We start from the raw sequence: 15,996 nt of genomic DNA, 5'->3' as shown, positions 1-15,996 counted from the left end.
ACAACAGAGGCTAACATTAAGCATCACAGTTATGTTATGTGCATGTTGCCAAATCATGCAAAGCTAATGGGGAAATGAGTTTGACAGGTATCCAGTCATGATATTTAAATATCACACTGCTGACACTCGGCATGCTAAGTAAAGCTTTGATATATTATAATATATTCATCTAGGCTGTATCAAAGTTACTGAAACTTAGTGGCTGATGAGTTTCACACCGAATCCTGCTGATAATCATGTCACTGTTTCTGTATTTTCTTTTACAGCAAACAAAAGCTGAAGGTTCTACGTGTGAATCACACATTCAGGTCACGCTTCACTCATGTTGTGGACGTCTGTTGCTCGACAGTGTGGATCAGTATTCTGCTGATATCAGATCTGAGAGCTTACTGAAGTTGTTATGAAGAGAAATGTTCAGCCCCGAGGATGGTGACCCCTCACCCCCTCCCCTGCCTCTACCAGGAAACTGCTCTGAGCAACAACTCCCGGCAGCAGCAGATACTGTGTCCCAACATCTCTGTCAACTAATGGGAGTTGAAGTCCGCGGCGTCCCTCCGCCTTGTGATGAGCAGTGCGCCGTGAACTGCATCTCCCATGAGTCACCCGGCATCACTGGTGTCCCCTCCGGGGTCCACATGGTCCAGGAGGCGTATTGTGAAACTCCTGCACCTGACTGGATTGCTCATCGTCGTCTACAGACTGATGCTCACATCTATCCTCCCTGAGGCAGCAGAAAAGACATCACTTTCATTTCTCTGCAGAAGAAGGTAAGATTAAAAAAACAAACAACTATCACCAGGTAGTTTATTGATTTATGAAATCCAAGCAAAGCAACTTTTCTTAGAAAGCAATGAGTACTCAACTATAGCAGATAAAAATGCACTTAAAGAGACTAACAATGAAAGGCTAGATTCATCTGGAACATAGGAAAATTGTTCTTTTAATAAATGGCACACATTTAACATGAATTCTACTTGAAAATGTAACTTTAAATGTGTTTATAAAGGTATTTCAGTGAGATTTTGATTTCATTTGTGATGTAGATTGGTTGTTGATCATTTATGTTGTTGAATTCGTTTTAAAAAGAAGCATCCTCTCACAGAGCTACAAACAACCCTTCCAGTATTTCTGTTTTTTATTCTTTTTAAGACAGATATAACCTCGGTGCTCAGTCGGCATATGAGCTTGTTGTTTGTAAACATATTGCGGGGCTATAGGCGACCGGTGTTATGACCATGCAGCATTCCTGAACTGACTCTGCTATCGACTTTCATCAGCTGTTTTCCTCCGCACTGAAACTGGAGCACATTTCTCTGGAACCACTTTATATTTTCACAGCTTCCTGATACCATGGACAAACAGTCCACGGTGGTGTTTCGAAATGTGGGGCAACTCTACTTCCCCCAAACCAGAGTGGAGTGTCACTACAGCCTGACCTCTGACCATCGGTGGAGCAGCCAGGACTGGATTGGGATTTTTGAGGTACATTCGCCCACTTTTCCATCTTCACCGCCCCTTTGCTGACTTTGTTTCGGCAACGTAAGGATGCACAATGGTATGTCATGTGGCTCAAAATGTGTTTTTCTATCATGATCACAGATGGGCTGGTCTTCGGTGAAACAGTATCACACATATACGTGGGCTCTTGTTCCTGAAGGCTACATTGAGGGAACCAGTGTAAACTGCTGTGCGCTCATCCACGGTAGGAATTCAGCCGAACATTAAATAATAAACAAATAATAATAATAAAGAAGATCACAAAGTGTATAGTTCATCAGGGATGCAACAGGCTTTCGGTTGCATCTCAGATTGGCTGGTTGGGTGCTACAACTTAAATACAACAAGTAACGTCTGCTTGATACAGCATGTTACCTGCCCCGGCCCAGCACCGCGGAGTACCAGTTTGTTTACGTGGATCGGATGGGCGAGGTGTGTGCCTGCAGTCGACCCTTCACTTTCAGAGCGCCCAAGCCGCTGGAGGAGCTGGAGACTCTGCAAGAGGAACGAGACGAGGAGGACGGAGAGGAGGACGGAGAGGAGGAGGAGGAGCTGCTCCTGGTCATCCCCAGGGCCCAGCTGCTGCAGGTGTGGAAGAGATAACTCCGGCTCTGCATCAAACCAATCCAGATGTGCACTTCTTTTCTCCCCGGAGATATAAGAAAGAAAAAAGATATAATGCTAAATCAGTTTCCTCCCCCTTTGTTGTGAACAGAGTCAATTGGAAGAAAGCTTAAGACAGCGGGCTGATTTACAACAGGCTCTGGACGCGGCAAAAAAGGAGACCGAGGATGAGAAAGAGAACTTGAAAAAGTCACAGGTGGAGTGGGAGAGAGGAAGAGAAGCAATGACGGAGGAGATCTCAGGCCTAAGAGACAACCTGATGCACAACTGCAACATGTTGAAGAATATAGAAGGGAAACACAAGGTATGGACCGAACATCCCACCAGATTATTAACCTCCCAAAAATAGCTGAATTTCATTGAGGGTTGATAATAAACACATGATAATCCATATTTGTGTTCCTTCTTTCTACAACGCTGAAAGAATGCAAGGTATAGTCAAGAAAATCTGACCTGTGAACTGAGTAAACTCATGACGGACAAAGCTGAGAGCGAGCAGCGAATCACAGACCTGGAGGACGACGTCAGAGTTCTGACTGAGAGGGAGAAAGATGGAGCCATGGAAGTGGAACGGTAAGGGATCGAGACGTACGACCGGTTCAAACCTTTCGTCTACGGTCGGTCCAGTTCCTGGGTCCTAAAACTTACTCGCTGTCCCTGCTCTCCACAGGCTGAAGGAGAGACTGAAGAAAATGTCCAGTCAAATGAAACACAATGAGGAGAAGAGGAAGTCTCTGCAGGTTATTGGTTGATGCTCCTTCTTCTCATGTGTAACACGTAGAGCTACAGACACGGGTCTATAGAGTTCAAGTAAGGAACCAGGAACCTGCTGGAACCAGGCCAGATTTAGATGTTTAGGTTTGATCTCATCAGCAGTGGGAGTAAGGACATTTTGGTTGCACTAAATCAGAGGTGGAACATGAGAGGGTTTTTCTTACTTTCCAGTCCCATCTTATAGCTCAACCTTGTGACAGCTCAAACGTTTCTGTCCCCCGGTGCCATTTCTCTGCTTATCTCCTCCTCTCGTCTTCCTTCAGAAGGAGAGTGAGGCAGGTCAGGCGGAGGTGCGAGGGCTGCAGGAGCGCCTGGACGTCAGCGAGCATGCAACCGAGAGCCTGCGCAGGGAGCTGAGGGAGCTGGCCACCCGTCAGGCCCACACCCACACCGAGCTGCACCAAGCCCGGCTGCAGGCGGCCCAGCTCACCCTGCAGCTGTCCGAGGAGAACCTGGTCCTCAGGGAGGAGCGCGCCAACTGGGCCCTGGAGAGAGAGACTTACAAACAGGCGGCGGAGGTGAGGAGGCAGCAGAGCCCGATCACGAGCACGTCCGCGATGACTATGTGACTTTATTAATCCACTTTCTTCCCGCGTTTTCATGCAGACTGATAAAAAGAAATGGCAAGAGCTGAGTTGTGAGGTGGAGCGGAAGGAGGACTGGCTCCAGGAGGAGAGGATGGAGAGAGAGAAACTAGAAGCAGAGCTTGGGAGTGAGAGAGATTGCAATCGAGTAAGTGAATCGCAAGTGGAGGATATCTCATTCATTATTTCATACACAAACACATTCAGCTCTATATATATAGAACTGCTCGTGTGCTGCGAAGATGCTTCAGCCGCTAGCTGCTCAGATTACATTTTGGGAACTGGAGAACCATGCCAGAGTTCAGCACCGTCGGACGTAGGGCACAAATAGAAAGGCTTTCTTGAATGGTGAGTAAACATTTCCTCTGAGCGTCATGTGATCTACAGTAGGGAAAGAGAACAAACCAGGTCAGGTCAGACGTGTGGCTTGTTGGAATGGTCTCGGTATAAGGCTGCTGCCCCCTGTAGGTGCTGCTGAGCGACGCCAGTGGAGAGCTGCAGGAGCTGAAGGCCAGTCTGAGGAGGGTCCACACAGAGAGAGAGGAGCAGCAGCTTGAGACACAGGCAAGGATTTAACACCAGACCCGTCGTCCTGCTAATATTGATATTTCTTACCACGAATACGTTCTTATCACGAATTCTTCTTTAGCTCTCAACTGTTTCATATTGTTGAGAGTGGCTGGTGTTACCTCTGCGCTGCCCCCACATCTGCTACACTAATGTGAAAGTGCATGCAATTTGAAAGACCTCCGCCAAGGCTGAGCAACCCTCCACTCATATGCTGTTTCACCCAAATCCCTATCTCTATAATGTTTTTAAAGTAATTTAGCTAACAAACAGAAATGAAGAAACAAATATCGAGACAAATATATATATAGACAAATATCAAGCCTGTTCTTCCACCGGGTTCAGTTACACCCTGGAATGACTCGGTTTGTTGCATACGCTACGAGGTCCTCTAGTTCTGTGTCTTCACAAATATTAATCTTCGATCTTTAGCTCAATACCAGGGTCCAAATGATTTGGTCTATTTGCCAACGACTGGTAAACTTTAGCTCCAGCAAAATACCAACAATGCAACCCACCACAGAACTGTGTAAGTCGGGGCTTCCTACCGATCAAGAGGTTTTGCCGTGGGGGCTGTATTGTGACTATGAGGGGTTGAGGGAGTACATTTATTCCTATATTTTTTAATTTATATATTCTACATAGTAATTTTGTATTTGAAACTTACTGATTGAAGTACAACAAAGGCTTGAATTTTGAAATATTTGGTCAACTGATCCCATCCAGTTCCTGTTTCCTGCTCACCATCCCAAGAACCTTCCACTAGATGGCAGTGATGCAACATACATTCTGCTCATAGACAGAATAAACAGGTTCTGTTTCACAATTGGAAAAGGAGGGGTGAGGCCAAGGGTTGTTGCAATATACAACCTCACCACTATGCCATCAAATCTATAACACATTCACAAACTTGAAACAGAACTTTATTGTTTTAGAGATTCACACATTCTGACGCACACAAAATGTGATAAATCACTGACTGTAAGATGATTTTGTGAACATCATTAACAAAAATATCAAAATATCAATGACCCTAATTTGATGCCATACTATCCTGACACTACACTTTACGTTCTTCGTCCCCTTCCATTTCCCCCAGTTTTTCCAACGTCAACCGCTCCCTGGTACAAATTCAATGCATCAACAAAATGTAGCTTCAGCTTTTGCAGAAGGCAACAACCCCACTGATTTCTTCAGAAATGCATTCATCTAGCTTTCTCTGTTGATTCACCAAAAATAGAAAAAGAAAAAGAGAAATAAAAAAAAGATAGAAAATGAAAAACAACTTTCATAAACTGCTCCATCATCCTGAATCTATTCGCTTCTTCCGTCTTCTCTTTCCTCTAATCCTGGACACTTGCAGGACCTGGTGAACTACATCCACGAGTTGGAGCTAAGGTTGGAGACTTTGTCAGAAACTAAATCAAATGGAGAAACATCCACATCCAACAGTGAGTAATGAAACCTTTAGACAGTACAAGGCATTTCTATCCCACTGCACTTGAATGGACAGTTAAGTGAAGAGTCTATATCGATTCCAACAGATCCCGACTCCTCTGAGGGTGACCAGGATGCTCCTTCAGTAACGGCCAGATCGGTGTGTCCACCTCTTTTCCTCTTCACTCACCTGGATCAGTCCAACAGAGCTGAGACACCAGCCTCTGACTCGCAGGTCTGTCCTCCTACTCACACGTAAACCCAGCGAGGTTCAACACCACCTGCCTTCAAAGCTAACACACCCGAGCTGACAAATAGTTGACTAGTTTTTCCTGACTGAGCTCCTCAAGCTTCCCCCGTCCAGCGAGTTTTATTTGAGTCCAGCTCCATTGTTGAACACCTGGTTGAATGCTGACTTGTAGAAACCCGGCATGACAATTGGATCAGGCTAAGATGAGTAAATGGATGGTCAGGCTCAACCTGTGATGGTCGTGGGACAGCATCAGCCAATCTCAGCTGACATTGGGCGAGAGGCGGGGTACGTCCTGGGCAGGTCGCCAGCACATCGCAGGGCAGAAATTTTCATTTCAGATTTTCATTAAGACATTAAGACATTTCAGATTTTCATTAAGACAATCATATATATTTTACGTGTAAGAATAAAAAAACAACTCCACATCTTCATGTTCAGTTGTAAGCTTTGTTGTCTTATGTGTAATTATACGAATTTTATGAAAGCATAGCTGTACTATATTTAAAATTGGTACTATTTCATTGTGAAATCAGAATCAGATTATTATACAGAATTGAATTGAAAAAGTATTACAAGCTGCACACTGTGCCTGGTATGTCAGGGATGACAGGGCACAGGTATCAGACATCAGACTCTACAAACACAAACACTCCTCAATGCCACCGGTCCTCATGTCAATATTTTGTGGTGTGTACATTATTAAAAGACGGATAAAAGTTGCAAGTTTACAATCTTCCCCGCTTCTGTCTGTTAACTCAGAGCAAGAGGATGCAGCAGGAGTCACAAGCGGACGCACGGAAGCAACTGATCCTGCCAGAACTCAACGACCCCGTCCTGAGGTGATAAATCTGACCTTCCACCAGTCACACGGTTCACACCCTGTTGTCCCCTTCCACAGCAGGAATCACGTCTCCTGAAATAACATGTGATGACTTCTTTCACACTCGACTTCCTGAACCGGTTGCTGTTATATAAAAGCAGGCGTTCACTCGCGACACACTTTGTTTTTTGTGTGTGCGTGGGAATAAATCACATCCAGAGAGTCAAAACAAAAGGGAGAATAGATTGATACTTACAACAATAAGAATAGCAGCAATAGCGCAGTTGAAGTTGAAGTTGTAGTTTGGCGATCAGTTCATGGGATTTCTTCTTTATTTTTCCATGAACATTGTGTTCATATTTTCATCCTCACCGCTTTCTGTAAGACTTTCAATTCTCCTTCTCTCTGCAGTGAGCTGGCTGACTCCCCCATGTGGTAACACACAGAAGGATGGCTGGGTGGCTGGTTGCTTGTTAACGACTGCTTGCGCTGCTCATTTACAAAATTGACCTTCGCCAAGGTCATAGCGTAGAGCCGTTACTTTGCGGGTGACAAAATTCAAAGAGAAATGGCACATTTTTTTAATGTCTCACATGTCCAACATTTATTTTGTTTTACCAATGTGTTTAAAGGTTTTCTGACTGATGTAGGGTAAATGGGGTCAAAACTCCAGCAAGAGTATATAGAACAACTGTGTTGTTGTTGTTGTTATTGTAACTTATCCATTTTTTAGATTAAAATGAGGATGTGTTGTCACTGTTGTGGTATGGCATAACTGTCGTGAGAAAAATGGCAAATTATGTCATTCTTATTATGAATTTAACACAGTACGTCTTGTTTTGGTGGTATATCAGCCCCTCACCTCTGCATGCGCGCGTGAATCCTGAAACCATGTCAAACGTGTGGGTGTGTGTGTTACAGACGCGTGTGAAATGTTCTGTTGCAGCTTGTAGAGCAGAACGTGAGACGGAGAGACGAGGTTCTTTGATTGGTTGATGGCAGACTGTAGTGTGGTGAAACCATACAATGTCTTAGTTCCTATAAGGAATATTTACCATTTGTTTATATTGTCTAACAAAGCAGAAATACTGTACAATAAAAGCCTGCAATGACGGTCTCTAAAAGACTTTGTGGTCTTGTGGACTTTGCATGTAAATGCGTGTTAAGCGATTGTAAAGATGACGACTGGACAGTGAACGATCTGAGATCAAAAAGCGCCTTTATAAAAATACAAGAAAGACAACAACAAAATAACAATCGAGCAAACAAAACTCCAAAAATGAGCAGAAACATGTTCACTTTACATAACAATGTGAAAACAACAAGAGATCAGTCTAGTCTTTCTTTCTTTCTTTCTCTCTCTCCCTCCCTCTCTCTCTCTCTCTCTCTCTCTCTCTCTGTGTGTGTGTGTGTGTGTGTGTGTGTGTGTGTGTGTGTGTGTGTGTGTGTGTGTGTGTGTGTGTGTGTGTGTGTGTGTGTGTGTGTGTGTGTGTGTGTGTGTGTGTGTGTGTGTGTGTGTGTGTGTGTGTGTGTGTGTGTGTGTGTGTGTGTGTGTGTGTGTGTGTGTGTGTGTGTGTGTCAGAGCTCTTTTTGGTACAAGACATATTGAAACAGATCTCATGAGGCGTCTAAATCCCTGAACATGAAGACAAGTTATTTGTACACTACAGAGTCTGTGGTTACATAAAGACATCAGATTAAAAAGAAACAACAACAATTAAACATAAAAAATAAAGAGATAAAACGATTCCAGCTTCAAAGGTAAGATGATAATGGTAATACATCTCTTCAATCCCACAATTCAAAATGAATATATTTTACATCAACGGCCCAAATATATTTAAAGTTGTTTTTATTAATGAGTTGTTTTGTTTCTGTCCAAATTGTATGTCTGTCTGTCTTTGGTCTTTTTCCGTTATTTACTCATGTGTTTGTGTAGAGCCTGGGCCCTTTGTGGTCTCCTAGTAGTGTTATTTATTGCACCAGCTCAACATTTGAGAAAAGTTTGAGAAATAGATTTTAAAAAATACTATTATGAAATATCATGGATATGTGTTTTAAATACTAAATAACATAGTATGTAGAATTAGCAGATGATGTGCAAAATATCGTGTGCATCTACGTGTGTGTGTGACAGAGGAAGAGAACTCTAAAGATAACGTATGTTTTACCTCAGGGGTTGTGATGTTTATATCCCTCAGTAACAAAATCCCAATAGTCTTAAAAAAAAATATTGATAACTGTGTCTGTGTTGATTATTAAACACTTGAATCGACGGCCGTGTCTTTACGCTTGGTGCATATGGTCACAATGGTCATACAGGAGCTGTTTTTTTGCTGAACACTTGAAACAAATCAATTATCCCTCATATTGACGAACTACACCGACCACTTGTTGCAATGTTTCCACGCTGCGACCGACAACGTGCTGATGATGGAGAATCTTTTCCAGAGGATTTCAATGAGACTTGCGTTGTCTTTCTTTCATTACACAAATAATGGCAATTTCATACATACTGCATAAAAAGCTTGCATAGTCTCCATGAAAAACACATTGTAGATATTTATTACAAAATCAATGTTTTTTGCATCACTCATTACAGCAGACACGAACGCACACCATGTGAAGCTACCGTATTATTCCTCAGCAGGCAGGTCATCCAATGTCAATGTTTTGTTTTGTTTTGTTAGTTATTGTGTCGGACGGCTGCAACGTCAAACGTGAAGTGCAATCTTTATCGCTCTTCTGCGTTTTGTTTTGATCAGCTTGCATCAACGTCCTTCTGTCCTTCAGACATCGTTGTGCAAATGATTTCTTGAAAATCCTTTAAAAGCATTTATTTTGCTACATAGCCAATATTGGGTGTGTTTTCAAAATACTATTATTTTGACTTTTGCATGAATGCTCACTGTGGATTATGGCGACAACGTCAGCAACATCATATCCGCACAAGACCACTATGTATCTGTAAATGCTCTGTTACACACTCATGCACGCACACACACATATACACACACACCTGAGGTTTTGTGACGTAAACAGCTTTTACGGGTTCGGTCTGTTTAGTTGATTGACTCTTACAAAATAAAAATCATATGGCTTAGCTGTACCTGGTTTCTGTACAAAGGGAAAAGTACATGATAGTCAACAACTTCAATTTTCTAATCTTTCCTATTTCTTGATGGGGAAGTTACGTCAGAGCGTTCCCACCAGACAAGACGTGGCCCTGATAGAATCAACCTGAGACTGTGTGATGACATGAAACCTCCTCCCCTCTAAGTGTCTGTTCTTGTTGAGAGGTGAACATATGTTGCTGCATTTGTTTTGCATTTTTGCGAAAAAAAACTTATTTGGATCAAAAGCACCAGAGTTGAAATTACATTATTGTGATTATTATCTCTTTTAGATGTTATAACCATAAGCGATTTCCATAGATTAAAAGACTTACTAACTTACATACCATGTGCTTGTCACACTGTGAGTCCTGCTCATGACCTGCTCTTGCTTTTCTATTGCTCCGTCCTATAATGGGTATTATATGTGTACAATGAAGCAGAAATGCATAAAATTAAAGACAAGCTTAAAAAAAATTAACAACACATATGTCCAGTCAAATATGACTGGACGACAGTCCCACAAACAGACATGTTTACATGCTAAGGAAAACCGTACAATAAAAAAAAAATAAGAAGTATATCTTAATAGTAATAAAGGGAATTTTGAGAAGACATTGGTGGCAAATGGACACCATGTAGGGTTCTGTTGTTCCAATGTATTTTACCATCAATTTTATACACAGCATAGCCCTTATAGATAGCGGAGGAGTGCATTTTCTTCTGTCCACCACGTCTTGTTCCTCTCCGCGTGGAAGAAACACTTTTTGAAATTTATTTTTAGACAATCTCAGTTTGGCACAGTGATTTTAAAATGCTGTTCTCCTCAACACACTGACATTTAGTGCTTTTGCTTCTCCCGTTCCACGTTTCCTATGTTGAACTGAACACATTTTCATTCCAGTCCAGAATATGTACAGTATATGTAAATATGTGCTGTATGCAACATGTTGATATATAAGAGCCTAGTATTGTGAGGTCTTCTTGGAGATATTGCTGGGCGAGGGCTCAGTGATCTCGAGGAGGAAGCAGCGTCGTTGTTGTGTCTCTCTCACTGTGTTTTCCCAGTCACACCTCTCTTTGCGGCCGCCTCCCCCCACAGATCCCCGTCGCTGTCCGCCCCTCGCTCTTTCTCCTCATCCCAGTAGTCATCCTCTTCCTCCTCCTCTTCCTCTTCGACGGCCGACTCATATGTGGATTTGTCCTCTTGCTTGATGGCTTGAATTGCGGGGGCAGAAGCAGGTGCAGTAGCGGAGGCAGCAGCGGGGGGAGTAGTGGGGGCAGCAGCAGCGCTGTCCCCTGAGTCACTGCTGTCCTCAAAGGCCTCTGGGTTCTCCAGCATCTCCCTGATGAGTGGAGGCATGGGCCCTGGAATCTCCGTCTTCAGTGTGATGGCTCTTTCTGCACCTACAGGCACATGCAGATGTATTTAATTGTCAGCTCATGAAACGAGGAGGAAGCCTCTTACACAGTGTCCATTTTTCAATCCTTAAGGAATCACTGTCAAGTTTCATCCTGTTTTAGGAAAACGACTCCTCTTCCCTGTCATGTTCGTTACACAGTATGCAGATGATGCCATGGTCTCTCTGACAGAAATATTGGCATGATTCATATTCAAAGTGAATCAGCTTTGTTATTTTAAACTTGTGATATCCTAAATAGAGCTGGCTGGGTATTATTTATGTATTTTTTTACATTTTCATTCTTGTGCCAATACAATTCTTTAGTCTGACACTAAAACCAATATACTTTTATAAGTTAACCTGTTTTTTTTTTAAATTTCTTCTCCATTGTGATAGAGGAAAGGGTAAACCAGACATATGAATCCAACATTCCCCATTTTAAACTTTCTGATACTTAAATATATTTCAATCTGTATCAAAATGCATGGAGGGTTGATTCCCAGCAAAAGTGATATGATTACGGTACACGTAAAAGCTTCAGCCGACCTTTGGTGCTAATTCCTCGGAGGTCTGTGACTTTCATCAGCATGCGCGGGAACATATGAGGCTTATTGGGGCGCCTGCGGCGGGTGTAGATCTTCAGAGCCTCGAGAAGTGGCTCCTGCAGCTTGTCCACCTTCTCCGGCTCTTCCAGGTCCATACGATCTGAGGGAGCAGGAGGGAAGCAACAATGTGAAGTGGAAATATTAGTAGTGGAATGATGGAGGGAGGGGGGGGGGGACAACTGCAAAACAACTAGAAAAGGTGACATATTTAAAGGCTGATTACTCATCTTAGGAATGACTAATCTTGTGCATAGTTCTTTTAAAACAAAGACTTCCATGACTGAAGGGGGAGAGGATGTCAAAGGAAACAAAACAGAAGGCCAGGTTTACCTCCACAGATGAGGCAGATGGCGCTGAGCAGCCCCGTCTCTGTGTCGTCCATCTCCAAAGGCAGCAGCTGACCAGCGAAGGCAAACACCAGTTCTGTGAGTGGACCAAAGCCGGCATTGTGCATCTGTGTCCTGTTAAGAGTCAGGCCGTCCGAGAAGGTCATTGTGTCCTGCTCCGGTGTGTAACGAGTGCATATCCTCAGCATCTAATTAAGAGAGGAGAGGAAGAAAAGAGATCAAATAAAGTCCAAAAGGGTTCATGGCAGCTGTTTAAAATCACATTTTTGTATCATATTGACAAGTCAAGCAGCTTGAGGAATGAGAAAGCATTAGGGAGGTGGGAGTGGTGGGAGGAGAAAAGGTTAAAGGAGTAATAGGAGCATGTGGTTGGTACCAGGATGTCCAGACATGCAGATTTGAGGAGGGTGATCTGGTCAGCGATGGTGAGCGTAGTGAAGCCTGGTAGCCGCTTGGCAAACTCCACAATCTTTATAATGCACTTAGTGGAGAGCTCACTGAACTTATCCCACAGGCCCAAGTCCAGCTGTACTCTGTGGTCAGCACTTGAATTCTGGGAGAGAGAGAGAGGGACACTTGTGTCTGTGTGGCTGTGCTATGAGTCCATACTGTGTTTGTCCGGCTGGTAAAGCGGTGACCTAATGTTCGAGAAGTATCTAGGGGGTCGATTTGTTTATCAGGTAAAACTCACTGTGGTGTATTTTCCTAATTGGCACAGAGATGGGAAGGTCTCCTTGTGAGCTTTGCTGACTTTGTTCACCAGCTCCTCCAGCTCTCCACTCAGCTCATAGTTCTCTGGCAGCACCACCTCCTCCTTCACATCCTTCTTCTTCTTGTTCCTGTCATTACGCACCGCTGCAGGGAAAAAGACAAGCGACACAATCCGTTGCACTGTCAACAATGCTCAACTTTTGCTTTTTGTTAATTGCTGAGGAATAATCACGCCAAGATTCCCGCCCCTCCAAGCCCCTGACCCTCTTAAGACACTCACCTTCTTTGGACATGCCCACCTCAAAGCACTTCTGCAGCCGGCAGTACTGGCAGCGGTTGCGGGTCACTTTGTTGATCTGACAGTTCTTGTCTCTGTGGCAGGTATACACCATGTTCTTTTGGATGCTGCGCCTGAAGAAACCCTGAAATCGACAAAGGAAAACCTTTTGTAAAGAGCTTCATGAAAAAATGTTCCAAGTGTTTGTAAATGTAATCACAGTTTTGATGCAGTAGCCATTTGCTGGTCTCTCACAGAGCAACTGTTGCAGCTCTGCAGGAGTATGTGCAGTATTAGAGAGGATACACTAGAGGGCAGTTTGACAACAGCAAACACTCCAGACTACCCCTCAGCCCTAACATCTGTCTCCAGGCTCCAGCTGAACATCAACTTCTCACTCTGGCCTCCTTTTCTCCAGCGGACCATCAGCAGTTCAAATTCATCCATGCCCTGTAAACCTTTTACACAGCTACAGGTTTCTGCGGCTCCGTTTACCTTGCAGCCCTCACAGGAGCTCACTCCGTAGTGATAACCAGAGGACTTGTCCTGGCACACGAAGCAGGGTTTGTAGACCCGCGGAGGAGGAGGAGGAGAAGGAGAGCTGGGCACCATCTCCTCCGAACTGGTGCTCTGCGTCTCCACCGCTGCAGAGGGAGAGAGAGAGAGCAGAGGAACATTAATGGACTCTTAATATACATCAGAGCATCTCGATCGTGTAAGTTCTGCAAGTCTTTGAAACTGTGATCAAAGCTAATGCAACCACTGATTATAGAGAGAGTAGTCAACGAACAACCCCCGACCCCACGCGGGCCACCCCTCGGAGCCAGAAGGCAAGCTCAAAGGCAGACATTTTTAAGAGAAAAGGGAGGGGGGAGGCAGGGGACACTGCTGATTGACAGCCTTAAAAGAGACACAATTAGCTGATGGCCAGATGGCCCTGCTGATAAACTGCTGATTGGCAGCTGAGATTTGATTGGCTTCTCCGTTTACTGGTGAGTGGGGGAGCACGGCATACCTCTGTTGACTTTTTGACTGACGTCAAAATTTTTGTATTTGCACACACGCACACACACGCAGACACACACATTTTTTATTTGAAAGGCTGACCAACCAGACCTGCCCATATACCTCCAGCCCCATGTGAACAAACAGAGCTGGGATGTTTATGAGACTCGGCTGTCTGCCTCTGTTCCTTCTCGCTGTCTCTCTAAAGAAAATGGCACACAGTATAACGCCATTTGCCGGCCAGAGGCGAAGCCATTCGACGGCTGCCAGTGAAAATGTTCAAAACAAACAAAGTAAAACAGACGCGGAGACGAGAACGTCCCCCTGATTGAGACTGTGTTTCCTTACGCTCGGATTAAAATGGTCGAGTCCGACAGTAACCCGCCTGGTACAGATTTAAAGGTGATGACTAAAGAACAACCAGATTCCTTCGAACATGCCTTTCAACTTTCACCTTCAGTCACCCCAACTTCACCTCCCTCTGCCCATTCCCACCCCCACTCCCTTGTTTCCTGGCCCTAAATTCCTCAGTGCAGGCTGGACAGGGTTTAATAGTTGCCCAGGCTCATAAGCGGGCCCTATAAAGGCTGTGTTGGGGATGGGAAGGAGGCCCCCGGCCAGGCTGACGGTCTCTTTATTGGGATCCAGTCACCTTGGGCAGCTATTCACAACAACTGCTCCGTCCTTGGATCCCTTCCTAGTAAAAATAAAGAATCTGGGGTCAAAAACCCAAAGTTACAACCCCTCATGTCACCTTCAATGGAAAGCACAGAACTGAACCAAATGTGGCCCCCACCCCACCGCAGCAACCCCAACCTGAACCCGCAGCTTGTCATTAACAAGAGTGGTAAGGTTTCAAAAAACAGAGAGGCAAAGGCACAAAGGAATAATCTAATAAAAACAGAGAGGGGAAAAATGAAAAGAGAAAGAAAGGACGAGGAGGAGGTGAGGCAGAGGACAGAAACTTCCCAGTGGCCGAGGGGTTAAATACGATCCTGAACATTTAACTTTGACCTTGACTGAAGAAGGCGATTCCTAAATTCATGACCAGCAGCCTGTTTGAACATCCACCAAAGTGTTCAAATACAACACGACATCCATTTAACTGTGACCCCATTTAAGGAACTGAGAAATAACTTGACAATGTGATGCGTGTATATCTGGTTTTGACATAGTCATATGTAAATCTGTAAATATTTAATATACCTGTGTATATCACTCACTGAGGGAGACAATTTCTCTGAAATGGAAACACAAAACCCACCAACTGGGATCACTGCGCACCACCAGCCATTCTTTTTCAAATGACACGTGTGTAACTTTATATTTTTGTCGTTGTATTAAAGCCCCTCTGTGACCTGTAAACACACTGATTTCATTTTTGAATTGTGAACGGCAAATATAGATTTTGAGGGAAACATTTTTAATTCCCTGTGATGACATCAACATCAAATTGTTGCTTTTGTTTTGCTTTTTACTAAAGCCCCCCACAGTGAATGCATTTCACAATCCTGACATTCAAACGCTGAGCTAAACTGCAAGTGGCTCATAAATTCCTGAATGATTACATCTCATCTCATCTTCAACCGCTTCATCTGAGACATGATTACATGATTCAGATAAAAAAATTTAAAAAATCTAACCAAACAAGATTTCTTTTTTTTCTTCTTTTACAACGCAATGTACAAAATGTGTATGGTCAACGTACAGTCTCGTTTCTCTGTCTGACTGTAAACAAAACAAAACAATAATTGAAGCCAAGTAACCTTCAGTGTTCTCCCACAACAGGTGAGTTCAAAAATATTCATAATATATCATATTTCCCCACACGGGTTTATGAGTAAACAGAAAGCTGCTTGGCGAGCGGAAGGTAAACAGTCAGACTTTGGGGGCATTCGAGCCCAGGTGTGGAAGGAACTGTGGTGGCACTGTAACTCGAGCTTTGTTTTCTGTTTATATAGTAACACTGACACATAAGA

The 15,996-nt window shown here is 43.8% G+C and overlaps 2 protein-coding genes across 5 annotated transcripts in view; one reads left to right on the top strand and one right to left on the bottom strand.

Moving 5' to 3' along the window:
* The first annotated feature begins 106 nt into the window (after positions 1 to 106).
* On the top strand, positions 107 to 7,682 carry LOC118309727 (calcium-binding and coiled-coil domain-containing protein 1). 2 transcript variants are annotated; one of them, XM_035632184.2, is made up of 14 exons: positions 107 to 767; positions 1,339 to 1,482; positions 1,600 to 1,702; positions 1,865 to 2,085; positions 2,213 to 2,425; positions 2,546 to 2,694; positions 2,792 to 2,861; positions 3,162 to 3,413; positions 3,502 to 3,627; positions 3,948 to 4,043; positions 5,410 to 5,497; positions 5,591 to 5,718; positions 6,496 to 6,575; positions 6,968 to 7,682. In XM_035632184.2, the coding sequence occupies exons 2-14, from the start codon at positions 1,351 to 1,353 to the stop codon at positions 6,993 to 6,995; spliced, it is 1,686 nt and encodes a 561-aa protein (XP_035488077.2). In that variant the 5' UTR covers positions 107 to 767; positions 1,339 to 1,350; the 3' UTR covers positions 6,996 to 7,682. The 2 variants fall into 2 exon arrangements, with proteins under 2 accessions (XP_035488077.2, XP_035488076.2); XM_035632183.2 differs by having other exon boundaries at positions 3,159 to 3,413.
* Positions 7,683 to 8,022: 340 nt separating this feature from the next.
* The window catches only part of LOC118309728 (retinoic acid receptor gamma-A-like), a 44,583-nt gene continuing 36,609 nt past the window's right edge, over positions 8,023 to 15,996 (bottom strand). For all 3 annotated transcript variants that reach the window (XM_035632185.2, XM_047332945.1, XM_047332946.1), the window contains 7 exons: positions 13,508 to 13,656; positions 13,016 to 13,157; positions 12,716 to 12,879; positions 12,401 to 12,577; positions 12,008 to 12,212; positions 11,619 to 11,777; positions 8,023 to 11,076 (listed from right to left, as the gene is read on the bottom strand). In XM_035632185.2, coding sequence (XP_035488078.1) covers positions 10,721 to 11,076; positions 11,619 to 11,777; positions 12,008 to 12,212; positions 12,401 to 12,577; positions 12,716 to 12,879; positions 13,016 to 13,157; positions 13,508 to 13,656 — 1,352 coding nt within the window. In that variant the 3' untranslated portion in view covers positions 8,023 to 10,720. The remainder of the gene's footprint in view (positions 11,077 to 11,618; positions 11,778 to 12,007; positions 12,213 to 12,400; positions 12,578 to 12,715; positions 12,880 to 13,015; positions 13,158 to 13,507; positions 13,657 to 15,996) is intronic.

The sequence above is a fragment of the Scophthalmus maximus genome, chromosome 6, assembly GCF_022379125.1.
Source record: "Scophthalmus maximus strain ysfricsl-2021 chromosome 6, ASM2237912v1, whole genome shotgun sequence".
Classification (NCBI taxonomy): domain Eukaryota; kingdom Metazoa; phylum Chordata; class Actinopteri; order Pleuronectiformes; family Scophthalmidae; genus Scophthalmus; species Scophthalmus maximus.
The sequence above is the reverse complement of the archived record's forward strand: the minus strand, read 5'-3'. Positions and strand labels throughout refer to the sequence as shown.